Consider the following 27,086-nt stretch of genomic DNA (forward strand, 5'->3'; position numbering starts at 1 on the left):
CAGAGAGGAGCAGAACAGATCAGTAACTGGAAATAATCAATGGACATGATCAGTATGCGTAAATGAGACATGACAGTCATTCATAATGATGACACTTTGTGAACAGGACTGGAGAGAGGATGGTCCCCTGTGGTGCTCCTGTGTTGCTGGTCACTGTATCAGAGGAGCCGTCCCTGATCCTGACATGTCGTGGTCTCCCTGTAAGGTAGTCAGTAATCCAGGTGACCAGGTGCATGTCCACCTCCATCTCCATCAGCTTGTCCCTCAGCAGTAGGGGCTGGATGGTGTTAAAGGCGCTGGAGAAGTCAAAGAACATGACCCTCACAGCACCGCTCCCCTTGTCCAGGTGAGAGTGAGCTCTGTGCAGGAGATGGAGGATGGCGTCCTCCACCCCCACCTTCTCCCGGTAGCCAAACTGCAGTGGGTCCTCAGCCTGGTGGACCTGAGGTCTGAGGTGACACAGCAGCAGTCGCTCCATGGTCTTCATCACGTGGGATGTCAGAGCAACTGGCCTGTAGTCATTCAGCTCCTTCGGGTGTGCCTTCTTGGGAACTGGAATGAGGCAAGTTGTCTTCCACGTGTCAGGAACCTTCCTTAAGCGTAGACTCAGGTTGAAGACATGTTGAAGCAGCAAACCCAGTTGGACAGCACACGCCGTGAGCAGGACAGTCAAACCTGTTGTAGAAGTTGTTAAACTGGTTTTCTCTGTCCACACCCCCATCCACTGAGCTGCTGCTATTGTTCTTGCACCCTGTGATGGTTTTCATCGCACCCCAGACCTCCTTCATGTTGTTGTCCTGCAGCGTTCTCTCCACCTTTATCCTGTAGGACTCTTTGGCCTCTTTTAGACGAACCTTGAGTTTCCCCAGTACACGCTTCAGCTCCACCAAGTTTCCATCTTTGAACACCCTCTTCTTCTGATTGAGGAGGTCCTTGATGTTGCTGGTGATCCAGGGTTTATTATTAGGGAAGCAGCGTACAGTCCTTGTGGGAACAGCTACGTCCATACAGAAGTTCAAGTAGTCCGTAACGCAGTGTCACTCCCTCAATGTCCTCACAGTGTGGATGCAGCAGCACGATCCAATCAGTGGTCTTGAAGCAGTCCATGAGGGCTTCTTCTGCTTCAGGAGACCAAACTCTGAATGAGCGAGAGGTAGAAGGCTGTCTCAGTACCAGTGGTTTGTACTGAGGCTGTAGGAAAACCATCAGATTGTGATCTGATTTCCCCTGTGGTGGTAGTGGGGTGGCCCTGTATGTGTCAATAGTCCTGTTTTTCCTGGTGGGACAGTCCACAAACTGGAAAAAGGCAGGCAGGGTGTGAGTCCAGTGTGACGTGATTAAAGTCACTAGCAATCAGATAGAAGGTGTCAGGGTGCTGTGTCTGTAGTGCTGTGTCTGTAGTGCTGTGTTTGTAGTGCTGTGTCTGTAGTGCTGTGTCTGTAGTGCTGTGTTTGTAGCGCTGCGACAGTGTAGTGGATGACGTCACACGCTGCCTGCGCGTCCGCCCAGGGTGGAATGTAAACACACACGAAGATGGCATATTCCTCGCTGCACTCCATACTACAATTAAATATATTCTAATATCCTTAGGATATAAATAAGATGCACACTGGGCGTGCGTAAAAGCCTAGAGACAATAAATAAAGTTTAGAGAAACTCGAGAAAAAACACAAAGACGGAGCTAATGGAAAAAGCAGGGAAACATCCGCTTATATGGTATTTATTCATTAAATAGGAGCGCAGCGAAACATTTTAAAGTAGATATTTACTTTGCACAAAACTTTAGACAAAGACGAGCACAAGACATTACGCGAACGCACATTAAATAGGTGATTAACACATACCCTCATGATCTCGAGACAAGGCACAGGTGCGACTACAAACACGCTCACAAACAACCCACACCCACGGAACTACAAACATGGACATAACTGCACGCAGACGACATAACGACACGTCCACAGGGAAGGGTCCGGAGCTGTCACCGTGACAACTGTATTATACAGAATTGTTTTCTTTTGATCCTTACAAAAAAATTAAGTTGTCCTCCAAAGATAGGGAGGTGGAGGTGAGCCAAAAAAAAAAAAAAACAGTAGTGACTCCGAACTATCTTCTGGTAAGATTTCCTAAATTTCCTATTTTTGTTTGCTGGTTATGGCTGTTGTGTTTTTGGAAGAGACACACTGTAAAAAGTAACATATTGATAAGTTAAAATTACTCAAGAATATTATTCTATTTCAAGTAGCTGTGGGTTTTTTGTATAAATTTATGTAAAAATATCTTTAGCTATTGGCAGTTTTTCAAAAGACAAAAACGACTTAATATAGGGTTAAAAAAATCAGAGCCATTTTGACTAATCAATATGCCACTTAAATGCCACTATAATTCAAATATTATGTTTGTGTCAATTTCACATTATTTCAACCTTTCTCAAATCAAATCTCAAACATATGGTCCTGTAGATGAGGAGACTTCTTGCAAGAGAGCTTGCAGTCTCATGTGGCGGCCAAGGTGTGTAAGGAAAGGTGTGTAAGCAGCAACCACTCACACCTGACACACGCCTCATTTACATAACTCTGGAGGCAAGAAGGGCTATTCACACCTGTCATATGGCAGTGCTTTGGGACTTAAAGGTATAACTGTCAAATGGCAGAGGTTTGGTAGTTCTAGTGGAACAATATAATCAGTGGAGCTAGACAGACACATAGATAGATAAATGGTGTAGGACTAGACAGATATGTTTACAGATATGCTTATATGCTTACATGTTTATGTTTTTGAAACCATATGTTTATTCTTTTGTGTATCATGCCATAATAAGATAAATGGCATGAAGTGGTAGGTCATGTAAACGGATGGATCAGGGTCAGCGGATGCTGAAGCGCATAAAGTGAAGAGGTCACCAACTTTCTGTCAATCTCTACAGACATCCAAACTTCATGTGGCCTTCAGATTAGCTCAAGAACAGTGTGCAGAGAGCTTCATGGAATGGGCTTCCATGGTCAAGCAGCTGCATCCAAGCCATACATCACCAAGTGCTTTGCAAAAAATTGGATGCAGTGGTGTAAAGCACGCCGCCACTGGACTCTAGAGCAGTGGAGGTGCGTTCTCTGGAGTGACGAATCACGCTTCTCCATCTGGCAATCTGATGGACGAGTCTGGGTTTGGCGGTTACCAGGAGAACGGTACTTGTCTGCATTGTGTCAAGTGTAAAGTTTGGTGGAGGGGGGATTATGGTGTAGGGTTGTTTTTCAGGAGCTGGGCTTGGCCCCTTAGTTCCAGTGAAAGGAACTCTGAATGCTTCAGCATACCAAGACATTTTGGACAATTCCATGCTCTCAACTTTGTGGGAACAGTTTGGAGCTGGCCCCTTCCTCTTCCAACATGACTGTGCACCAGGGCACAAAGCAAGGTCCATAAAGACATGGAGAGCAGAGTCTGGTGTGGATGAACTTGACTGGCCTGCACAGAGTCCTGACCTCAACCCGATAGAACACCTTTGGGATGAATTAGAGCGGAGACTGAGAGCCAGGTCTTCTCGTCCAACATCAGTATGTGACCTTACAAATGCACTTCTAAAAGAATGGTCAAAATTCCCCATAAACACACTCCTAAACCTTGTGGACAGCCTTCCCACAATAGCTGAAGCTGTTCTAGATGCAAAGGGTGGACCAATGTCATATAGAACCCTATGGATTAGGAATGAGATGTCACTTTTTATTACAAATTTCTCATTGATTAATCAACTGTAACATTTTCCAGTGAACAAAACTAATTCTTCTACACGTTCATTCTTATATATAAAGATTAATTCAAGGCAACATTAACTTTGCTGGTTACTGATATCTTTGCTGGTAAGATCCTCATAGGAGAGGAACTGTAACTGCAGAATAATGGGAAAACAGTGACAGTAAAAGTGTCTGTTATAGTGCGCAGGTGTGAACTGGTTAGAAGATCAGTGAATGTCACTTTCCCCCTGTCCCAGTCCAGCTGAACTCTGACCCTCTGCACTTTCTCTGTAGGTGTGAAGTAGTGATCTTTCTGTCCTGGGCAGTATGTCCAGTATTTACCAGTGATTTTACTGTAGCCCAGACGCCACACTGACTCCCAGACCCTCCCTCCCTTTCTCCATTCAGACTCTCTAATTACACCCAGTTCCCAGTATTCACTGTCTCCAACATCAACATCCCAGCAGTGTGTCCCTGAGTTAAAGCCCTCAGAGCCCAGGACACACGCCCACACATCAAATCTCTCTGGATTATCAGGAAGCAGTGATTTCTGTGGTCTGCGTTCTACAGTAGTGAGATCATCAGACAGATGGAGCCGTGGATGTGCAGTGTTGGGGTCCAGAGTAACAGGGTCTGAGGAGAGAGAACAGAATGAATCATCATGTTCTTCATGTGTTTATGTGAGGTCACATCTACAGACTGCAGGCCCTTTACTCTGAGTGAAATGCTGCAGTAGGTTGATAAGAGGGAAGTGATGGTGATGTTGTGTGTTCACCACACACCCCTGCAGTACTTGTGTGCTTGTTGTTTTGACACTTGAAATTGTGTCTGTTTTATTCATTTATATATTTCTACATATCTTGGATTCATTATTTGAGTATCACACGTGACACTTAACTAGTGCAGTGTTACTGTTACACTGAGTGTCACACTGCATGTGTGTATTATGAGTGTCTGTGTACTGAAGTGTGTGTGTGTCCTCATTAGTGGGTAGATACCGTTACAGTTCCCCCACTAAAGGACACTACTCCCAGAGTGACTAACACCAGTGGTGTAGGAGACAAAATATAAGGACCTTCTTTGCATTGTGTGTAAATGTATTTAGTTAATTTACTTTTTTATGAATGAATGAATGTTCGAGTTATATAGCGCCTTTCAGAATACCCAAGGCGCTTTACAATTTTACCACAGGTACAAGTCACAGACAACCAATCACACACACACCGGCGAGAAGCGGCAGCCAATTGCGCACAGCGTACTCTCTACCGGGATCCACAGCCCCCTGGGGGACTGAATGGGGTGCAGGAAGGGGAGAGAGGACAGACCCTAGTGACAGAGCACCATCCACCACTGGGCATACAAGCACACACACATTCATGCACACACACTCAGACATTACTTTTTATTGAACAGAGAGACACAGACACACACTCAGGGAGAATTTGTCAGGGACTGCCAATTTCCCTAAAGAGGTGCATATGTGTATATATTGCTGTTTAATATAGTATTAAGATGCCAAAGGTGATATTTGTACTGATTATGTAAATATAAATGTCTACAGGCATCATTTGTTTAAGTCAGTGTTTCCCAAACTTTTTCTGCCGTGCCCCCCTTCAGTAGATAAGAATATTTTTGCGCCCCCCCCTACACACACACCCCCATATTGACACGTGCACATGTTTTAAGCCGGGTTTATACTTGACGTGTCGCGAGGGTCCGCGCGGCAAAAATGACGTAATCGCGGTGGCTCCGCACGTGCGGTCGATTCGCGAGGTTGTGCACTATTTACACGTGTGTCTGCTCGTGCACCTCTCGAATTTTGTAACTTCGCGCGCGCCGTGCCTCAGCGCAATGAACAAAGTCATATTTGCAGGGTTCATACACCTATACAAGGTGGCATTCAAGCACTTGCACGTCACTTTCAAGGTCCATTTCAATATTTCCCAGCATGTTAAACTTAATTAAGTTAAATATTTATACATATACTCAGGGCCGGTGCCACGGGGGGGCGAATGGGGGCGTCGCCCCCTCAGGCGAGGTGTCCCGCCCCCTCAATGTAAAAAATAAGACCCATTTATTTTACAACAATCGCTACATGGTGCCCCCTCGGCCGCTCGACAATCGTTACACGCCATCCCCCGATCAAGAACTTACGTTCGCACCCCCGAAATTTTCTGACGCCCCCTCACTCTATATGTTCTGGCGCCGGCCCTGCATATACTCGAAATGATTCGAAATAATTCGCTTTTTAATCACATTATTTAATGGTGGTTTATTCTCAAAACGCCCAATCTTAACGTCTTCCAGACCCTCCAGAAAGTTGCGATGTTGCGATTTGCAACTTCAACGCAACTTCAAGCAAACCCCGCGAATTTAGGGCGGTGTTGCAACTTCAGCCAATCACCGCAACTTTCCCGCAAATTTGACCAATCACTGATGTCGTCTTGATGTGACGTCGACAAACTCCCGCCTTACCTCCGTATATACGTTCAAGAGGAGCAGACTGAAAGTAGCATGAGCGACGAAAATAACGGCAAAAAGATCGGGAAAAGCAGTATCCCGGTACACTACATGAAAACGGGGATAAACTGTCCAGATCCGACCCGCGAATTGATTATCTATGGCCCCCTGGATGATATTTAATTACTATTAGAACCGGCCCGCAGGCCACAGCCGCCCGATGGTGTTTTGCACCCACAAACACTACATTCCCCACAATGCAACGGTAGCCCGCGAAGTCACTGCAGCGCACGCAAGCAGCGAGGGTCTGAGATAAAGTTTATAAGTTTAAACTTTGAACTGAGATTAAGTTTAAAGTCAGAGATAAAATTTATTTATCTCTGATCCATATCTATGAGTTACTAGTTCGCTCTGGCGCCAACCACTGGCGATCGATGTCGATATAATACTTAATTTGTGTCCATTTTACAGGCCGCCCGGTAACAACTTACGTTCGCTAACCCCGCCCCCCTCCCCGTCAACAATTAATGTTCGCCACCCCCCCCCCCCCCCAAAAGGTTCAAATCTCACTTCAAGCGATCTTGAAAAGTTAGCAACCCTGAATAAATAGGTAAATAGATAATTAAAATGGACTACTAAATAGAGGAAACCATACAACATTTACTCCCTATTGTAATGTACTCACAAAAAAGCAAAAACACACCGCAACTTCCATCGCAATTTTTTTTAAAAACACCCGCAACATCAAACATTTTAGCCCGCAACAATCACAAAAAAGGCCCGCGAAATCCTGGGGGGACTGGTCTTCACGTTCTCTCATGTTTCGTCCTGGATTAACGTAATACAAGAGAACTGTTCAGTCAGACAGATATTTGTTGTGAAACGAAGTAGTTACAATTTCAAGCATTTTCAAGTACTTTAGCCTAAATTCCAGCACTTTTCAAACCTGAAACACAAGCAACATTAAAATTCTTCAGGTAAATGTTTCTTCCCCTGTTTTTGAGGGGTGTTTCTTTATACTACCACATATCGTTTCGGACAAAACTACAAAGAATGTGACGCAGCTAGTATAAACGCCTCCACCATTTGCGCAAATTCATATATATTTCTATCTATATAGATCTATGTATATATATAGTGTGTGTATATATTTATTTATTTTGATGCCTGGTGTAGCGTCAGGTAAAAATGTTCTTTCACCGGTTTTGCAGGGGTTTTTTATTCTCCACTGCCACCTATCGCCACCTATCGTTTCGGAGAACACTGCAGTGAAGCTTGCGCAAGTATAAACGCCTCCACCGTTCGTGCAGGGTCGCGTGAGTTGGGCGGAGTTACGCGCTACGGTCACTCGCGAAACCAGGCTTTACTTCCAAGCTCCGTAACACATCTCTTTTGGCTTTGCTCCTTCACACAAAGGTTTTGGAAGGAGTTTAGTAAATTTATTAATAACCATATTTTAAGGAATTATGCTGGGAAAATGTCTTATTTTGCTTCTATAGTTTCCCCAGAAAGGATGCAAAATGTTTTTTTTATAATAAATTTGCTTATTCTTTTTGCTAAATTTTATATTCATAAATGCAAATTTGCTAATAAAACACCATGTTTTCCTCACTTTATCAAAGATGTGGAATTATATGTGAAATCAATATCAGACTCTACAAATGAAAAGGCTCAAAGGACAATTTCTATATGTACCTATTTGCATGTTTTTGTTTAATTAACACCCCTGGTCGTTTGTTCTCATGTTTGTATACCATTATTTGAATATTGACAATTAAAAAAATAAAAAAAAAACTTCCAAGCTCCGCGCCCCCCCTGCAATAGCACCTAGGAGGCGCGCCCCCCACTTTGGGAACCACTGGTTCAAGTGAAGTAATTAGGTCACTGCCTCTTTAGGAGCTAAGTGGCGACAGGGCGGGAAGCTCATGTTATGGTGCATTTCCACACGGGCCTGCTTGGCGCGGTACGGTTCGATTCGCAATGGTTTGTGAGTGTTTCCATTAGTACCAGGTACCAGTTTGCCGATACCTTCAGGTACTTTTTTCGTACCTACTCGCTCGAGGTTCTAACCGTTCCAAAGCGGAAAACTTCTGTGACGTGGAAGAACAGCATGACCAGTGTTTCCAACTTAGCGACTTTGTCGCTATATTTAGCGACTTTGCAGACCTTCTAGCGACTTTTTGTAGTAAAAAGCGACTAGCCACAAATCTAGCGACTTTTTGTGGTGTTATTGGAGACTTTTGGAGACTATGAACAAACACGCTCTTTAGTTGCTGTCCTCTGGGCCGTGAGCCCCGGCGGGTGCTGCCGTGAGCCCCGCCCACAACACTCAGTGCAGTCTCACACTCAGAGCAGACCCTCACCGCTCCACGTCCACACTGCACATGAACTGCGCATGCCCAAAGCTGCCGCTGATGGGGGATGTAAATATAAATGCTTTAGTCTTCAGTGAGACACGAAAAGAAATCACTGCATTTAACTCACACAGTCTCAGTCATTCTTCACCTCATTCACCACATAGCCAGTCACTCGTCTCGTCCACAGTGCATCTCTGTGAAAGCTAAACATCTAGCTTAAACATTTAGCTAACTCTCCACAGTATGTTCGTCTCTGTGTAAGCTTAACATCTAGCTAACTTGCTCATCATGTCTCACTCTAAACTCTATTCTCAAAAATACAGGAAAGAGTGGGAATCAAATCCTGAATTTAAGGCAGGCTAAAGCCATGTATTGGAGATAATACACGGGCATACTGCCTGTATTGTAAGGTTGATTTCTATGCCAACTAGTTCCTGCTAACTGCTACTCATATACTAACAATTAACAACACAGCAAAAAAACATTATTTATGTAATTTACGTAAACAATTATTTATACAAAGCATTAAAGTCATGTAGTTATTTTGAGAAGTGACCTATTTCAAAGACAACAGATGTTGTTCATTTGTAGTTCTAACATATTTAGGGTGTTTTTACTCATTTTTTTCTCTCCCAACGTTATTATTTTACAGCTTCAAAAAACATGTATTATGCAAATTAGGTGATGACGTCATTTAGCGAATTCTAGCGACTTTTAGGACAACCAATAGCGACTTTCCTTACTGAGGAGTTGGCAACAGTGAGCATGACACTGATTGGCCAGGGAGTGTTGTCACAGGTTGCGTCACAGGAGAGCGACTCCTCCGCTATCGCCATCTCGTCCATTGTTGTACGGTGTTGTGGTCGCATACAAATGATGTGACGTCACTACAACCCGCGCGCCAACAGCGACTCCACCCACATTGTGGTGGTCCACCATTGTAATGGAAACACAACGCGACCGTACCGTTCCGTTGCGAATCGATCCGTATCGAACCGTACCGCGCCAAGCAGGCCCGTGTGGAAATGCGCCATTGGTTTTGGGGGATAAGTGAGTAGTTGAGAATGCTGGTAGCAACACAGTTTTATTACCGTGTTTAGCGTTACGGTTTGTGTTGCATCATATATTTGGAAGGACCTAACCATGGTTTGAAAGTTTTGTTTTAAGTTTATTTCATCACATGTATAGCCTGGAATAAACAACCGTTTTGTTTTGTTCATCACGGAGCTTTGGGGAAGTTTCCTTTATGTATCAGAATAACGCAGACACGAGTAAAGAAAGTTGCTTCAGTCACAACTTGAGGGGGTGGGACAACAACTCAAAGGACAACACTGGGACAGACACAAAGATGGAGACAAGGACAAAGACAGAGTCAAACACAGAAACAAAGACTGACAGGGACGCAGAAAAGAAAAGACACAGACACAAAGATTATGACAGGGAGACAGACAGAGAGAGACACAGAGACAAGGGAGAGTCCCAGCTGACACGCTTGGTCCCTCAGAGATGGAGATCCATGGAACTCAGACTCAGAGTACCGGACTTCCTATAGACCCCTAGTATCCAAGATCCAAAACTCACAGTACTGGAGAATCTTCTGCATTCTCTCCCAGACTCTGAACTTCAGGTTGGATAGATGTTTTGTTACATTGATCAGAGCTCCTGACACCTTCTCATGTTCCTTTGGGGTGTGATGAACTCTGGAAATGTATAAAGCTGTACTATCATTATAATATATTAATATATATCATATTGAAATTATTCAAAATTTGTATTTACAAGTGAAAAATCTTTCACTGGAAATGTATAAAGCTGTATTATTATCTTTCATTAAACATATCAGTGTATCTTTCCACTTTTTGCACATCATCAGTATCAATGTATTTTTATTTTCTTAAATACCATCTTCATATTTCTTGTTTCTGAAATAACAGAGACCACATACTGACGATCTGAATGTATCAGAATAATTTCACAAACACAATGTGTAACACAATATATCAAACAGAAATAATAATCACTTACTGTTTCAATGTGGACGACACATTCTGAAAAGGATACAGAGGAATGAAATACATTTTTTTGATTAATTTTTTTCACAGAAAATGAAATCAAATTTTAGTCATTTTGTTTATATGAGGGTCAAAAATGCTTCTTCCTTATATGATAATAACATCAATGTTTCTAAAGACCCTTACACACACACACACACACACACACACACACACACACACACACTAAAACGATACAGACTGAGTAATTCTTACTAGTAAGAACAGGATGTTCTCAGCTTCCATCTTCTTCTCTGTGTTTTTGATTTGATCTGAAAGAGATGCTATTTCTCCACTCATCTCCTCAATCTTCCTCCTCATCATGTGACTCTTCTGCTCCTCTTCCTCCTTCAGTGCAGCTATTCTTGCTGCTTCTTCATCTCTTAGAAACTGGTAGATCTTCTCAAACTCCTCCTTTATCTGCCTCTCTGTGTGCTGGGCCTGATACTGGAATGGGAGATGATGAGAAAATATTAACTGTCCAAATGTGTGTGTTTCATTATGGTGTACGTGGACAGTGATCACAGTACCATTCAGAACTCAGTGACCTTTCACCTTAATGTGTGCTGCTGTTTTCTCACAGGCATGTTTATTTTCCTCTAAGACCTTCAAATGCTGCTGTAGAGACTCCAGTGAGGTCTTGAGTTTGTTCTGTAAAATACGGGTTTAGTAGAGGACTGTATGAGTCTTTCAGGACTGTATATATACATCTGTGTAGATGTGCTGGAGATTACAGAAATTTTAACGACTGGACAGAATGGCATGTTTAATATGATTCCTTTCATCCTTTTATTATCAAAAGGACATGTTTTATATTTTGTAGCAGGTTGTATATCAATATTTTATTTATATTAAGTTTCACTGGGAATGAAGGTCTGATTTAGTTGTCGGAAATCTCATCATCTGACAAATTTAATCTAGACTCTGTAACATATACACTGCTCAAAAAAATAAAGGGAACACTTAAACAACACAATGTAACTCCAAGTCATCCACACTTCGTGTTCAGATAGGAAGCAACACTGATTGTGAATCAATTTCATCTGCTCTTGTGCAAATGGAACAGACAACAGGTAAAAATGAGAGATTTTCAAATGATTTCAAAGATTTTTATTAATTGAGATCTAGGATGTGTTATTTTAGTGTTCCCTTTATTTTTTTGAGCAGTATATTTCAAGATAATTGTAAACATTGGAAAACATTACAGTTAAAACATTAGTGTACATTTCATACCTTAAAGTCACACACAGCTTCCTCTACTGGACAGCAGTTGTGAGTTTTATGTGCCTTTGAAATCTGACACACCAAACACACAGGCTGCTGGTCCTCCAGACAGAAGACTTTGAGTTTCTCATTGTGCAGACTGCAGAGCACCTCAGACCCTGCTGAAGATCTCTGACTCCTGCTCGCTAGAAAAGCCTCACACAAGTTCTTTAGGACAAGATTACAGGGAGGATAATCTCTTGAAGATCTTCTCCTACAAACTGGACATTCTTGAGACCCCTTGGCTTCCCAGAACTGCTGCAGACAGGTTTTACACACACTGTGGCTACATGACAGTATAACAGGATCCCTGAAGATGTCACAGCACACAGGACATGAAAACTCTTCTTCTGACAGAGGGTTTGTAGCATCCATTTCCTCCAACAGCTGCTGTGCTGTTTCTCTGTAATGTCTCCTTCTGTACAAACTTCACTTTCACTTTTAGATCTTCTGTAATAAATACAGTAGCACAGGAGAGAATCAGTCACTGTAGTCCTTTATCCAGCTGAGGGAGTTTGAACACAGAAGACTAGTGTGTGACTCCAAGATTTACTTCCTCAAACATGCAGATGTGTACAGGGAGGAGGGGCTTTGGTATAAAAGTTAATAAGCTGAAAAACATATATGATTTCTCCAACAGTTGGTGACAGTTCATTTATACTAAGTGAATCAGGCGACCCTCGGCTGTCTCTGTATTGTCAGAGTGTAGAGAACTGCAGTTGTAGAACAGATCACTGTTAGGATGTGTTCAATGGTCATACAAGAACGACTAAACTCAGTAGGTCAAAATATGAATGAGTTCTCATTTCAGCATATTTTAAATATGAAAATATTAAATTACATTAAACACATGTTGTCATGTCATTAAAATCTAAACTCCTGATACTGGACCAGCACTGGAGTAACATCACAGATTGATCACACTGTGTTAAAAGGGCAGAAACCAACAGAGTAGAGAGTGGAGGAACAGCTCCATACAGAGAGAGATGGAGATGAAAAAGAGACCTGAAGAGAGAGAGAGAGACAGAGAGAGAGAGTGGAGACAGGAGGACATTATGTCTGAGAGTGAGACAGGAGACAGAGAGACTCCTGCAGCTGGAGGAACAGAGAGGAAAAATAGATCAAACATGAAGATAATGTTAGTCACATGACCAGATCCCTCTACTCTGTTATTATGATTGGTGGATAAAGTTCAGATCCCTCTACTCTATTATTATGATTGGTGGATAAAGTTCAGATCCCTCTACTCTGTTATTATGATTGGTGGATAAAGTTCAGATCCCTCTACACTATTATTATGATTGGTGAATAAAGTTCAGATCCCTCTACTCTATTATTATGATTGGTGGATTAAGTTTAGATCCCTCTACTCTATTATTATGATTGGTGGATAAAGTTCAGATCCCTCTACTCTATTATTATGATTGGTGGATTAAGTTCAGATCCCTCTACTCTATTATTATGATTGGTGGATAAAGTTCAGATCCCTCTACTCTATTATTATGATTGGTGGATTAAGTTCAGAGAGGCCTAAGTCATCAGATCACTGAGAGTTATCATGTCAAAGTTTTTGTAAACTGACATTAATTAAATATCTGTTCCTTGGTTCTCGTCCTCTGTGTTTATAGATGATGTTACATGTTTTAATTGTGTATTGAAGGTGTTGAGGCAGGAGTGTGTGAGAGAGTGGCAGACACAGTCTGAACAGTCAGCAGCATAGCACAGAACCCAAGAGGGGCCAATCCTCAGTAGATCAGGAACAGAAACACCAGATCTTAACAATAACACTAGTGCATGTTTGTTACAGCTCGACAGTGCAGTACTGAGAAGAGAGGAAGTATTTGAAAACACCAGGAGGTCCTTAGACACCATTGAAATGATATTACCCTATTTGCAAACAATGATAGCAGAGCTTTGCAGTGGAGAATAACAGTCAAGTGAAGGAGCCCTCACTAAAAAGAGAGATGGAAACGTCTGCACAGTGTCACACTGCGTTTTCAGTAGCCTGCGTTTTCAGTATCCTGATTGTTTAGTATGTTACACATTTAGCCTGTGTTTTGTTTTGTTTAAAGTTTAGCGTTCGTTGTCTTAGTCTTTAGTCTCCCGTCATGTCTCTCCATGTTGGCAACGTTTCATGTTTTGACGTCTCACCCGTTATGACCCATGCCTGCCTGTTCAACTCTGAATTCGGAATTCCGTCTACTAAATCTCGCTCTCCTCAGCGTTTGTGTCCACCTCCTCACTCCACAATGCATACATCGTTACACCCAATCAATCAATCAATCAATCAATCAATCAATCAATCAATCAATCTAATTTTATTTATATAGCGCTTTTTACAACAGTTGTTGTCACAAAGCAGCTTTACAAGTGCTGAGTCCTAGCCCCCAGTGAGCAAGCCAATACATAGATAATACTACTAGGACACCCAGTTAGAGAACCCCTCATTATTTGTGTCGCACTCATCCACCCAAGAGGGAGGAAAAACAGGCAGAGAAGAAGGCAGAAAGGAAAGCAGAGAAGGAGGAGAAGACAAAGAGTGTATCAGAACAAATGAGGAGAGCAGTGGGCCTCCAGACCTGCAGGAGAGGGTCAGATAAGCCACGCCCCCTCAATGCTGGAGAAAGTGGGAGGAGCAAAGGCCCTGCAGAGCTGGAGGAAAGTGGGAGGGGCTAAACTCCTCTAGTTCTGGTGGGAGGTGGGATGAGCCAAACTCCTCTAGTACAGATTGAAGATGAGAGGAGCCAAACTCCTCTAGTACTGGAGAAAAGTGGGAGGAGCCAACATCCTTAGTTCAATACTGCACATAAATATACATACTAAATTAAAATTATTGTTTTCATGAAACAAACTATTGAAATTGGTTAAAATACAACATAGTATTTATTAATATATTAAAATATGCAATTTTTTCCAGTGGAACATTTGTAGAATTCAAATAATATATTGTTCCCCAAGCAATGGTTACAAATTGGCTTGTAAGCTTGTTAACTCTTAACCAATCAAATTCATTCATTAATTACAACAACTTAATTACTGATAATGGTGGTTATGTGGTGAACATGGCAGCTGTACAAAGAATATTGGTTCTCAACTAAGGACATCGTTAAAGAAGACGCCGTAATCAACATGAACAGGCAGCTCATCTTAACTCAGTTCTGCGTCTAAGGGTGGGTCAACTTGATCTTCATGATGATGTACAGTGTGACAGATACCGCCTGCCTAGGGAGGAGATCATGGCTCTCCTTGGTCTCATACAGGAGGAGTTAACAAGAGGCACCAGAAGAAATGTTGCTTCAATCACACCATTCAGCTACTGACAGCACTTTGTTTTTATACCAGTGGTGGATGGCAGCACTCTTGGTGATGTCTACAGTCTAAGCAAAGCTGCTGTGTGTAAATGTGTGTGTGCTGTGACTAAAGCTCTACTGCAATATGCACCAACATACATAATATTTCCACAAACAAGGGATGCATTGCAAGAAACCAAAATATGTTTTCATGCAATTGCAACAATTCCTGGAATTGTTGGTGTAGTGGATGGCACATTCATCCCCACACACACTCATTCCCACACACACTCATCCCCACACACATTCATCCCCACACACACTCATCCCCAGCCTCTTGAGCCCTAACTATTGGTGGTTGTGATGGTGGTGATGGTGTCAAGTGGCCTGAAGTGACTCTTTCATTTGGACAAATTCAGTAGTGTGTCAGATGGCAACTGAGGGTGCGTTTGCTGGTGGACACGTCCTGGGTGACAGTGGTTATCCACTCTGCACCTATTTACTTACTCCTGTCTTGAACCCCCACACAGAGGCTGAAGAGAACTACAACATGGCACACCGGAGAACACACAGTGTTGTGGAGCGAGCTTTGGGCACTTGGAAAATGTGTTTTCTTTTTTTGTACCCATATGTTTATTAGTTTTCAGGGTTATAACACAACACAGATATACAAAACCGCAGAACACCTGGCAAAAAATAAAGATTGGTATTTACAGAAGATAAATGACAAAAACTGTTTAACCCTTAACCCTAGGATGCATAGGTGGGGTCAAAAGTGACCCCAAGGGATGTTTTTCTTCAAAATCTCTGAAATGAAAAGTTTTTACACTTCAATATTCCAGGTATTCCTCATAAAACATGTTTGTGACTTGAGGTCATTTGAATTTTTTTTATGTTTTTATACATTTTAAGAAATTGCAGTTTTTGTATCACTACCCCAGTTTTCCATAAGTGGGGTCAAAAATGACCCCAAGCATTTCGTACAGAATCTCAAGGCTTTGCTTTGGGAACTTTAGATTTTTAACAATTGTGACTGTCAGGATACAATTTCTGTCCCTCTTACACATCTGATGCCTGCATTCCCACCACCAGGAGCATACATGTAAGTATTATTGTACTCGAATATAGTAACATGATTCGTCCTTGGGGTCAATCTGACCCCAGGGATATTTACCTCCAGAAAATGATTTACAGAACATTGTTGACCACTTTTATGGTACAGGCGCTTTGTTTATTTGTTAAATACATAAATAACCCCTTGAAAATCCGTGAGTTGACCTGTCCTCTAGCGCCACCATCAGGTCAAACCTTTAAAATAGAATTTAAATTTTAATCTTAAATCTTGAATTTTTTATATATATCTTCTCAAATTTACTTCTCAACATTAATGTTTTGTTTTGGTGATGATGGATAGGGCCTTTACTATAGCGCCACCAACAGAAAATAATAGATGTTTTTTTTTGTTTATTTGAGTGTGTTTTTTTTTTGGGGGGGGGCAATTGTGAGCCAGAAAAAGGATAATAAGAACATGTCAAATACTAGTGAAAACATGGAATAGGTTTTTATGCCCACTGTAAACTTTAGCTCTATAGAGATATGATGTATGAAAGTATGAAAACAACATGAAAATCCACCCATTTGCGAAACAGTGTGAACATGATAGTAGTCAAACATGAAATAGTTCTACTGTGGGAATTATCAAAGTATATCAGCAAAATATATCAACTCAGATCTATCAAGTGCACCTACAGGTGTGGTCATGTTAGATCACACACACTGATAGACAAGTTTTAACAGCTAAAACAGCTTGGGGTCAAATTGACCCCTGAGGACGACCTGCGTGCAATATGTGTTCAGCACATTGAAAAAATATTTTCATGACAATTTTCATGAAATATGAAGCAAAAGAAAAAAGTCAACTACTATTTTTTTGAATGATAAACATTCAGTGGGGACAAATTGACCTCAAGGACGATAAGAGGGGTATTATCATAATTTATCAACTCATTTGCCTTTTCTGTCATAGAGTAACATGTTGGTCAGCAAAGTAAACAGGTATTTAATAAAATTAATAGAAATAAAATACATGGACGTGTCTAAAATCCATCTTTGACGCACCAGTGCATCAATAGACCTGGGAGGGTTTTAACTAGCTAACTACAAAATAAGGTTAGTAGTAATGTTAGTACTGTGTTAGTTGGATTACTTAGCTAGCTACCATTACAGTAGATTAGTAAGTTAGCTGATATTACTGTGTTTGTTATGTAGAGACTCACTGTATTTATGGTTCCTTGTAATAAAAGCTAACCTGTTAGGTAACCAATTATATCATTATTAAATGGGGGGCGTGTGTGTGTGTGCAGGCACACATGCATGTCTGTGCTTTTACTTACATATAAATGCACAGACATTTATCATGGCTACTCAGAGGCCTGCTAGGATACCCGGAGACCTTTCTGGAGATATGATCCTGAACGGATGGGATGAAGAGTCCATCGGTGGGATTGACTCAGAATCTGATATCTCAGATGTAGAGGATCCAGAATATTGTTCATCTGGACATGTTTTGTTGACCCAAATATAATAAATATAATCACCTTTAACCAAAATTAAAAGCTTTTTTTTTTATTCATTGCAAAAACACATTGATTCTAATTGGGGTCTATTTTGACCCCACCCATGGAAGTTAGGGGGTATTGGTCAGGTTGGTTGGTATTGGTCGTCCATGCATCCTAGGGTTAAGAAAGCCTACCCCAGAATCAAACAACCCCCCTCCCGTCCCCACCAAGCAAAAAAGACAACAGCAACAGAAAAGTAATACAATAAAATAAATAAATGAATAAGCAAAAATAAATAAATAAATAATAATAATAATAATAATAATAATAAAAATAAAAATAAAAAATAAAAAAATACAAAAGGTAGAATTCCAGTTACATGTCTATACTTCACATCCAATTATTACCTATATGACCGATCTGAAAATTGGATTAATTAATATTCGATCACTCAATTCTAAAGCAGTTTTTATGAATGAACTTATAACTGACCAGAAAATTGATATTTTATGTCTAACTGAAACGTGGATTCAATCTGGTGACTATTTATCTCTAAACGAAGCCACTCCTGTGGGATATAGTTATATACATAAACCTAGATTGTCAGGCAGAGGAGGAGGAATATGTATAATATATCGTGATTGTTTAGAAATTCATCAGAAATACTTGGATATCTTTAATTCATTTGAGATGCTGTCTATTAATGTAACTAGTCCATCTGAAAATAAAAGTTCATTTTCCCTAACAAATGTATATAGACCACCAGGGCCTTACTCAGATTTCTTAAAAGATTTCACAGATTTTACAGCAAATTTAGCAGTTAGTAGTGACAAAATAATAATGGTAGGAGACTTTAACATACATTTTGATAATGCGGAGGATCCACTGACAAGGGCTTTTACTTCTATATTGAACTCTGTTGGCATTACACAAAACGTTGTAGGACCCACACACTATCAGGACGCGTCTTTCAGAGACGAGCATATTAGAGGTTTGTGGAATTCCAAATACAGCTGTCAATGGGTTCGGGGGCAGAGGGGTGTTAAAAACCTGGCCTAGTGTATCAAATACTTCCGTCCAAAACAATCCAAGCTGAGGGCAAGACCAAAACATATGGGGATGGTCAGGAAAATGGGTTTTCAGTGCCTTCAAAAGTCATCAGGGGGGCTTCTGTATTCACCAGCACGGAGCTGTGCCATAATAGTGTATGGGCTATGGGCTATGCTTCATAACATTACAGTGCAGGCTGGCATACACGTTCCTGGTGAGGACATTGAGGAAGATGATGATGAGTGAGGAGAAGTTCACATTCCTGCAATCTTACCAGGAATTGGGAGTGAAGGACATTATCAGGCTGGCTTGGAAACACGAATGCAAATTATTAGGGCTGTTTTACTGAAAATAAAATTTGGGATACAGTTTTTGGGATATGGGTTTTGTGACCAGTGTTTGTGCGTGTTGTTTCTTAGGAAATGAACAGACTCCAAGGAATTCATTGGGTACAAGTTATGCTTTTCAATGTGTTTAATTTGACTCCACTAATTAAATGCTACAATAATTAGGGAGGGAGGAATAAGGAAGGAGGATTTAAATAAATGAATGAGTTTGATTAGCTTTTTCTTTATACATCAGAGATCAGTAACTTCCATTTTCATTCACTATGGTTACATGGCAAAGTATGTTACCTTGTTCAGTGGGTAACATGATTGGCACAGAAATTGAGGGTCTGGATAACTGAAACTCGGCCATTGAGAGTTGTTGAGCAGGTGGAGGTGGGGTAGGTTACACAGGAGATGCAGGTGGAGGTGGGGTAGGTTACACAGGAGATGCAGGTGGAGGTGGGGTAGGTTACACAGGGGATGTAGGTGGAGGTGGGGTAGATTACACAGGAGATGCAGGTGGAGGTGGGGTAGGTTACACAGGAGATACAGGTGGAGGTGGGGTAGGTTAAACAGGAGATGCAGGTGGAGGTGGGGTAGGTTACACAGGGGATGTAGGTGGAGGTGGGGTAGGTTAAACAGGGGATACAGGTGGAGGTGGGGTAGGTTAAACAGGGGATACAGGTGGAGGTGGGGTAGGTTAAACTGGGGATGTAGGTGGAGGTGGGGTAGGTTAAACAGGGGATACAGGTGGAGGTGGGGTAGGTTACACAGGGGATGTAGGTGGAGGTGGGGTAGGTTAAACAGGGGATGCAGGTGGAGGTGGGGTAGGTTAAACTGGGGATACAGGTGGAGGTGGGGTAGGTTAAACAGGGGATACAGGTGGAGGTGGGGTAGGTTAAACAGGGGATACAGGTGGAGGTGGGGTAGGTTAAACAGGGGATACAGGTGGAGGTGGGGTAGTCGGGGTCAATCAGTGGTGTAGTCCTAAAAAAATAATTGAGGGGTCGCGGCGAGTGTAAGTTGTTGAGCGTGAGGGGGGTTAGGGGTAAGTTGTTGACGGGGCGAATGCCCCCCCCCCCCCCCCCCCCCCACTACACCCCTGGGTTCAATTTGAGATGATGGAGATTTGCGTTTTAGCCAGCGCTCCATGTTTGTGTGACTGTGTATCAGTATCAGTGACTCTGTTGGTTCTGATTTGACTGGGAGAAATGCCTCTAAAGCAGAAGGTTCTCGTAGCTCTGTAGAGAGAGGAAGAGTGAGCGCACCGAGTGCAGCGTCCAGTACGGAAGTCGGTCTGTTCGACTATCTGTCCATCTCACAATACTAGATTATTCTTTTAGATAGTACTTAAAAACTTAATTATATTTATAAAGTCAAAAAATCATTTTTTACAGTGTATAATCTAATGTTCATTATTACATGTATGCAGAATAATTCAAGGCAACATTAACTTTGCTGTTCCACTGTTACTGATATCTTTACTGGTAAGATCCTCATAGGAGAGGAACTGTAGAATAAAGGGAAAACAGTGTCAGTAAAAGTGTGTGTTATAGTGATCAGGTGTGAACTGGTTAGAAGATCAGTGAATGTCACTTTCCCCCTGTCCCAGTCCAGCTGAACTCTGACCCTCTGCACTTTCTCTGTAGGTGTGAAGTAGTGATCTTTCTGTCCTGGGCAGCGTGTACAGTATTTACCCATTAGGTTCAGCAGATTCCACACTGACTCCCAGACCCTCCCTCCCTTTCTCCATTCAGACTCACTAATTACACCCAGTGCCCAGTATTCACTGTCTCCAACATCAACATCCCAGCAGTGTGTCCCTGAGTTAAAGCCCTCAGAGCCCAGGACACAAACATACTTATCAAATCTCTCTGGATTATCAGGAAGCAGTGATTTCTGTGGTCTGCGTTCTACAGTAGTGAGATCATCAGACAGGTGGAGGTTTGGATGTGCAGTGTTGGGGTCCAGAGTAACAGGGTCTGAGGAGAGAGAACAGAATGAATCATCATGTTCTTCATGTGTTTATGTGATGAGGTCACATCTACAGACTGCAGGCCCTTTACTCTGAGTGAAATGCTGCAGTAGGTTGATAAGAGGGAAGTGATGGTGATGTTGTGTGTTCACCACACACCCCTGCAGTACTTGTGTGCTTGTTGTTTTGACACTTGAAACTTTTATTCATTAATATATTTCTACATATTTTGGATTCATTATTTGAGTATCACATGTGACACTTAACTAGTGCAGAGTTACTGTTACACTGAGTGTCACACTGCATGTGTGTATTATTAGTGTGTGTGTACTGAAGTGTGTGTGTGTCCTCATTAGTGGGTGGATACTGTTACAGTTCCCCCACTAAAGGGCGTTACTCCCAGAGTGACTAACACCAGTGGACTGTCCCCAGACTGAAGGACGGGACCAGAGGACGAGGACCACAGTGTCCAGACCCCCCAGGAGCAGATCCTCCAGGGAGGAGTCCACCGACGTGCCACAACTACAACACCCTCACCAGGACAACAGGGGGCGACACACACAACAACAAGGACAGACACAGTGACACAGAAAGACAGACACAGTGATGTGGAGACAACAACACCAAGGAAAACTCAGGTACTGACACAAACATGGTGTCAGGGACACAGACAGGGACAGGGACAGACACTAAGATGGTGACAGGGACACACACCGACAGGGACAGACAAACAGACAAGGGAGGGTCCTGGCTGACATGCAGGGAACCTGCTGGTCCCTGGGGGGGCGCCGACCCATAGAGGCTGGAGCAGGGGGTGTCTGCTTGGGCTCAGCTGGACTCTGGGCTATGAGGAGGTGGAGTTGTGTCTGGGTGTTTGGAGCGGTGTGTCCTGGTCCTGGAACAGTGTGGATGTAGAACCTCCTCCACCTCCATCTGTGACTCAGCACTGCTAGGATCTCCAACTTCACAACCACACTCCTCTGAGCACTACGACTCCTCTTAATAGGATGGAGGCTTGGGTGGTGTAGAGGTGGAGAGTGGGTGGTGTAGAGGTGGAGTGTGGGTGGTGTAGAGGTGGAGAGTGGGTGGTGTGTAGAGGTGGAGAGTGGGTGGTGTGTAGAGGTGGAGAGTGGGTGGTGTGTAGGGGGGGATAGTGGGTGGTGTGTAGAGGTGGAGAGTGGGTGGTGTGTAGAGGGGGAGAGTGGGTGGTGTGTAGAGGGGAGAGTGGGTGGTGTGTAGAGGGGGAGAGTGGGTGGTGTGTAGGGGGGGATAGTGGGTGGTGTGTAGGGGGGGATAGTGGGTGGTGTGTAGAGGGGGAGAGTGGGTGGTGTGTAGAGGTGGAGAGTGGGTGGTGTGTAGAGGGGGATAGTGGGTGGTGTGTAGGGGGGGATAGTGGGTGGTGTGTAGAGGTGGAGAGTGGGTGGTGTGTAGAGGGGGAGAGTGGGTGGTGTGTAGAGGTGGAGAGTGGGTGGTGTGTAGAGGTGGAGAGTGGGTGGTGTGTAGAGGGGGAGAGTGGGTGGTGTGTAGAGGGGAGAGTGGGTGGTGTGTAGGGGGGGAGAGTGGGTGGTGTGTAGAGGTGGAGAGTGGGTGGTGTAGAGGTGGAGAGTGGGTGGTGTGTAGAGGGGGAGAGTGGGTGGTGTGTAGAGGGGGAGAGTGGGTGGTGTGTAGAGGGGGAGAGTGGGTGGTGTGTAGAGGGGGAGAGTGGGTGGTGTGTAGAGGGGGAGAGTGGGTGGTGTGTAGAGGTGGAGAGTGGGTGGTGTGTAGAGGTGGAGAGAGTGGGTGGTGTGTAGAGGTGGAGAGTGGGTGGTGTGTAGAGGTGGAGAGTGGGTGGTGTGTAGAGGTGGAGAGTGGGTGGTGTAGAGGTGGAGAGTGGGTGGTGTAGAGGTGGAGAGTGGGTGGTGTGTAGAGGTGGAGAGTGGGTGGTGTGTAGAGGGGAGAGTGGGTGGTGTGTAGAGGTGGAGAGAGTGGGTGGTGTGTAGAGGGGAGAGTGGGTGGTGTGTAGAGGTGGAGAGTGGGTGGTGTGTAGAGGTGGAGAGTGGGTGGTGTAGAGGTGGAGAGTGGGTGGTGTGTAGAGGTGGAGAGTGGGTGGTGTGTAGAGGTGGAGAGTGGGTGGTGTGTAGAGGTGGAGAGTGGGTGGTGTAGAGGTGGAGAGTGGGTGCTGTGTAGAGGTGGAGAGTGGGTGGTGTGTAGAGGGGGGAGTGGGTGGTGTGTAGAGGGGGGAGTGGGTGGTGTGTAGAGGTGGAGAGTGGGTGGTGTGTAGAGGTGGAGAGTGGGTGGTGTGTAGAGGAGGAGAGTGGGTGGTGTGTAGAGGTGGAGAGTGGGTGGTGTGTAGAGGTGGAGAGTGGGTGGTGTGTAGAGGGGAGAGTGGGTGGTGTGTAGAGGTGGAGAGTGGGTGGTGTGTAGAGGGGAGAGTGGGTGGTGTGTAGAGGTGGAGAGTGGGTGGTGTGTAGAGGTGGAGAGAGTGGGTGGTGTGTAGAGGGGAGAGTGGGTGGTGTGTAGAGGTGGAGAGTGGGTGGTGTAGAGGTGGAGAGTGGGTGGTGTGTAGAGGGGGGAGTGGGTGGTGTGTAGAGGGGAGAGTGGGTGGTGTGTAGAGGTGGAGAGAGTGGGTGGTGTGTAGAGGGGAGAGTGGGTGGTGTGTAGAGGTGGAGAGTGGGTGGTGTGTAGAGGTGGAGAGTGGGTGGTGTAGAGGTGGAGAGTGGGTGGTGTGTAGAGGTGGAGAGTGGGTGGTGTGTAGAGGGGGAGAGTGGGTGGTGTGTAGAGGTGGAGAGTGGGTGGTGTAGAGGTGGAGAGTGGGTGGTATGTAGAGGTGGAGAGTGGGTGGTGTGTAGAGGGGAGAGTGGGTGGTGTGTAGAGGTGGAGAGAGTGGGTGGTGTGTAGAGGGGAGAGTGGGTGGTGTGTAGAGGTGGAGAGTGGGTGGTGTGTAGAGGTGGAGAGTGGGTGGTGTGTAGAGGTGGAGAGTGGGTGGTGTGTAGAGGTGGAGAGTGGGTGGTGTAGAGGTGGAGAGTGGGTGGTGTGTAGAGGTGGAGAGTGGGTGGTGTGTAGAGGTGGAGAGTGGGTGGTGTGTAGAGGTGGAGAGTGGGTGGTGTAGAGGTGGAGAGTGGGTGCTGTGTAGAGGTGGAGAGTGGGTGGTGTGTAGAGGGGGGAGTGGGTGGTGTGTAGAGGGGGGAGTGGGTGGTGTGTAGAGGTGGAGAGTGGGTGGTGTGTAGAGGTGGAGAGTGGGTGGTGTGTAGAGGAGGAGAGTGGGTGGTGTGTAGAGGTGGAGAGTGGGTGGTGTGTAGAGGTGGAGAGTGGGTGGTGTGTAGAGGGGAGAGTGGGTGGTGTGTAGAGGTGGAGAGTGGGTGGTGTGTAGAGGGGAGAGTGGGTGGTGTGTAGAGGTGGAGAGTGGGTGGTGTGTAGAGGTGGAGAGAGTGGGTGGTGTGTAGAGGGGAGAGTGGGTGGTGTGTAGAGGTGGAGAGTGGGTGGTGTAGAGGTGGAGAGTGGGTGGTGTAGAGGTGGAGAGTGGGTGGTGTGTAGAGGGGGGAGTGGGTGGTGTGTAGAGGGGGGAGTGGGTGGTGTGTAGAGGGGGAGAGTGGGTGGTGTAGAGGTGGAGAGTGGGTGGTGTGTAGAGGTGGAGAGTGGGTGGTGTAGATCTCCTCATGGACTGACTGTCTCTCCTCAGACCAGCAGTCAACTGGTCGTCCCCCTCACTGTTTATACTAATACAGCCTTTAATACTGGAATAGTTCATGTACCAAACACACAATGTTAATGTTTCTCTCTCTATAGAGTTCTAATTGTGAGGAGAACAGAATTACTCTAATTAATCAAAGAACACCAAAACTCACAGTACTGGAGAATCTTCTGCACTCTCTCCCAGACTCTGAACTTCAGGTTGGAAAGATGTTTTGCTACATTGATCAGAGCTCCTGACACCTTCTTATGTTGTTTTGGGGTGTGATGAACTCTGGAAGTGTATAAAGCTGTATTATCATAATATTTTAGCATATATCATATTCTAATTATTTAACATTTAAATTAACACATGAAAAAAATTTCACATGAAATGTACAAAGCTGTATTATTATCTTTCATTAAACTTATCAGTGTATCTAACCACGTTTTGCACATAATCAGTATCAAAAATGTATTTATATTTTCTTAAATACCGTCTTCATATATCATGTTTCTGAAATAACAGAGACCACATACTGAAGATTTGAATGTATGAGAACAATTTCACAAACACAATGTGTAACACAATATATAAAACAGAAATAATAATCACTTACTGTTTCAGTGTGGACGACACGTTCTGAGAAGGAAACAGAGGAACAAACACAGAAAGTGAAATCAAATTTTAGTCATTTTGTTTATATAAGGGTCAAACATGCATCTTCCTTATATGATAACATCAATGTGTCTAAAGACCCTTACACACACACACACACACACACACACACACGTGCGCACGCACACACACAAACTAAAACAAATGTCAAAACATTTTACTTATGCATTTGTGTGTGTGTGTGTGTGTGAGAGAGAGAGAGAGAGAAAGAGAGAGAGAGAGAGAGAGAGAGAGAGAGAGAGAGAGAGAGAGAGAGAGAGAGAGAGAAAGATACAGACTGAGTGATTCTTACTAGTAAGAACGGGATGTTCTCAGCTTCCATCTCCTTCTCTGTGTTTCTGATTTGATCTGAAAGAGATGCTATTTCTCCACTCATCTCCTCAATCTTCCTCCTCATCATGTGACTCTTCTGCTCCTCTTCCTCCTTCAGTGCAGCTATTCTTGCTGCTTCTTCATCTCTTAGAAACTGGTGGATCTTCTCAAACTCCTCCTTTATCTGCCTCTCTGTGTGCTGGGCCTGATACTGGAATGGGAGATGATGAGGAAATATAAACTGTCCAAATGTGTGTGTTTCATTATGGTGTACGTGGACAGTGATCACGGCACCATTCAGAACTCAGAGTGACCTTTCACCTTAATGTGTGCTGCTGTTTTCTCACAGTCTTGTTTATTTTCCTCTAAGACCTTCAGATGCTGCTGTAGAGACTCCAGTGAGGTCTTGAGTTTGTTCTGTAAAATACGGGTTTAGTAGAGGACAGTGTGAGTCTTACAGGACTCATCACTGTGTCTGTATAGATGTGCTGGAGATTTCAGAGATTATAACAACTGGACACAATGGTGTGATTACTATGATTCCTTTTCATCCTTTTACCGTCAAATGGAGATGTTTGATATATTGTAGCCGGTTGTATAACCAATGTTTTAATTCTATTATTTTTCAATGTGAATGAAGGTCTGATTTAGTTGTCGGAAATCTCATCATCTGAGAAATTCTATCTAGAATTTCAAGATAATTGTGAACACTGGAAAAACATTTAAAAACAATTAAATAAGAAGTGTACATTTCATACCTTAAATTCACACACAGCTTCCTCTACTGGACAGCAGTCATGAGTTTTATGTGCCTTTGAAATCTGACACACCACACACACAGGCTGTTGGTCCTCCAGACAGAAGACTTTGAGTTTCTCATTGTGCAGACTGCAGAGAACCTCAGACCCTGCTGAAGATCTCTGAATCCTGCTCGCTTGAAATGCCTCACACAAGTTCTTTAGGACAAGATTACAGGGAGGTTCGTCTCTTGAAGATCTTCTCCTACAAACTGGACATTCTTGAGACCCCTTGGTTTCCCAGAACTGCTGCAGACAGGTTTTACACACACTGTGGCTACATGACAGTACAACAGGATCCCTGAAGATGTCACAGCACACAGGACATGAAAACTCTTCTTCTGACAGAGGGTTTGTAGCAGCCATTTCCTCCAACAGCTGCTGTGCTGTTTCTCTGTAATGTCTCCTTCTGTACAAACTTCACTTTCACTTTTAGATCTTCTGTAAAAAACACAGTAGCACAGGAGAGAGTCAGTCACTGTAGTCCTTTATCCAGCTGAGGGAGATTAGACTCCTTTCAGAAATAAGACAGAAAGAAGTAAATGCCAGAGTTAAGAGGTTTTTATAATATTTATAACTCACTTGAACG

General features: G+C 43.6%; 3 protein-coding genes across 3 annotated transcripts in view; 1 reads left to right on the forward strand and 2 right to left on the reverse strand.

Annotated features, from left to right (window-relative positions):
• Positions 1–3,765: 3,765 nt before the first annotated feature.
• LOC143502795 (E3 ubiquitin-protein ligase TRIM39-like) lies at positions 3,766–12,255 on the reverse strand. Its single transcript, XM_076995508.1, has 6 exons — positions 11,830–12,255; positions 11,152–11,247; positions 10,813–11,043; positions 10,571–10,593; positions 10,127–10,245; positions 3,766–4,361 (listed from the first exon to the last, which is right to left on the reverse strand). Exons 1-6 carry the CDS (start codon positions 12,232–12,234, stop codon positions 3,808–3,810), a joined length of 1,428 nt encoding a protein of 475 aa, XP_076851623.1. The 5' UTR covers positions 12,235–12,255; the 3' UTR covers positions 3,766–3,807.
• Positions 12,256–20,167: 7,912 nt separating this feature from the next.
• Positions 20,168–27,086, reverse strand: part of LOC143502794 (E3 ubiquitin-protein ligase TRIM39-like) — a 6,967-nt gene continuing 48 nt past the window's right edge. Inside the window, exons 1-7 of the mRNA XM_076995507.1 lie at positions 27,080–27,086; positions 26,459–26,938; positions 26,022–26,117; positions 25,681–25,911; positions 25,330–25,352; positions 24,886–25,004; positions 20,168–21,068 (exon numbers count right to left, since the gene is read on the reverse strand). The exon at positions 27,080–27,086 is cut by the window's right edge and continues 48 nt beyond it. Coding sequence (XP_076851622.1) covers positions 20,536–21,068; positions 24,886–25,004; positions 25,330–25,352; positions 25,681–25,911; positions 26,022–26,117; positions 26,459–26,863 — 1,407 coding nt within the window. The 5' untranslated portion in view covers positions 26,864–26,938; positions 27,080–27,086 and the 3' untranslated portion in view covers positions 20,168–20,535. The remainder of the gene's footprint in view (positions 21,069–24,885; positions 25,005–25,329; positions 25,353–25,680; positions 25,912–26,021; positions 26,118–26,458; positions 26,939–27,079) is intronic.
• The window catches only part of taf8 (TAF8 RNA polymerase II, TATA box binding protein (TBP)-associated factor), a 6,306-nt gene continuing 6,028 nt past the window's right edge, over positions 26,809–27,086 (forward strand). The window contains exon 1 of the mRNA XM_076995513.1: positions 26,809–26,848. Coding sequence (XP_076851628.1) covers positions 26,824–26,848 — 25 coding nt within the window. The 5' untranslated portion in view covers positions 26,809–26,823. The remainder of the gene's footprint in view (positions 26,849–27,086) is intronic.

Source organism: Brachyhypopomus gauderio, unplaced genomic scaffold (assembly GCF_052324685.1).
Source record: "Brachyhypopomus gauderio isolate BG-103 unplaced genomic scaffold, BGAUD_0.2 sc213, whole genome shotgun sequence".
Lineage (NCBI taxonomy): Eukaryota > Metazoa > Chordata > Actinopteri > Gymnotiformes > Hypopomidae > Brachyhypopomus > Brachyhypopomus gauderio.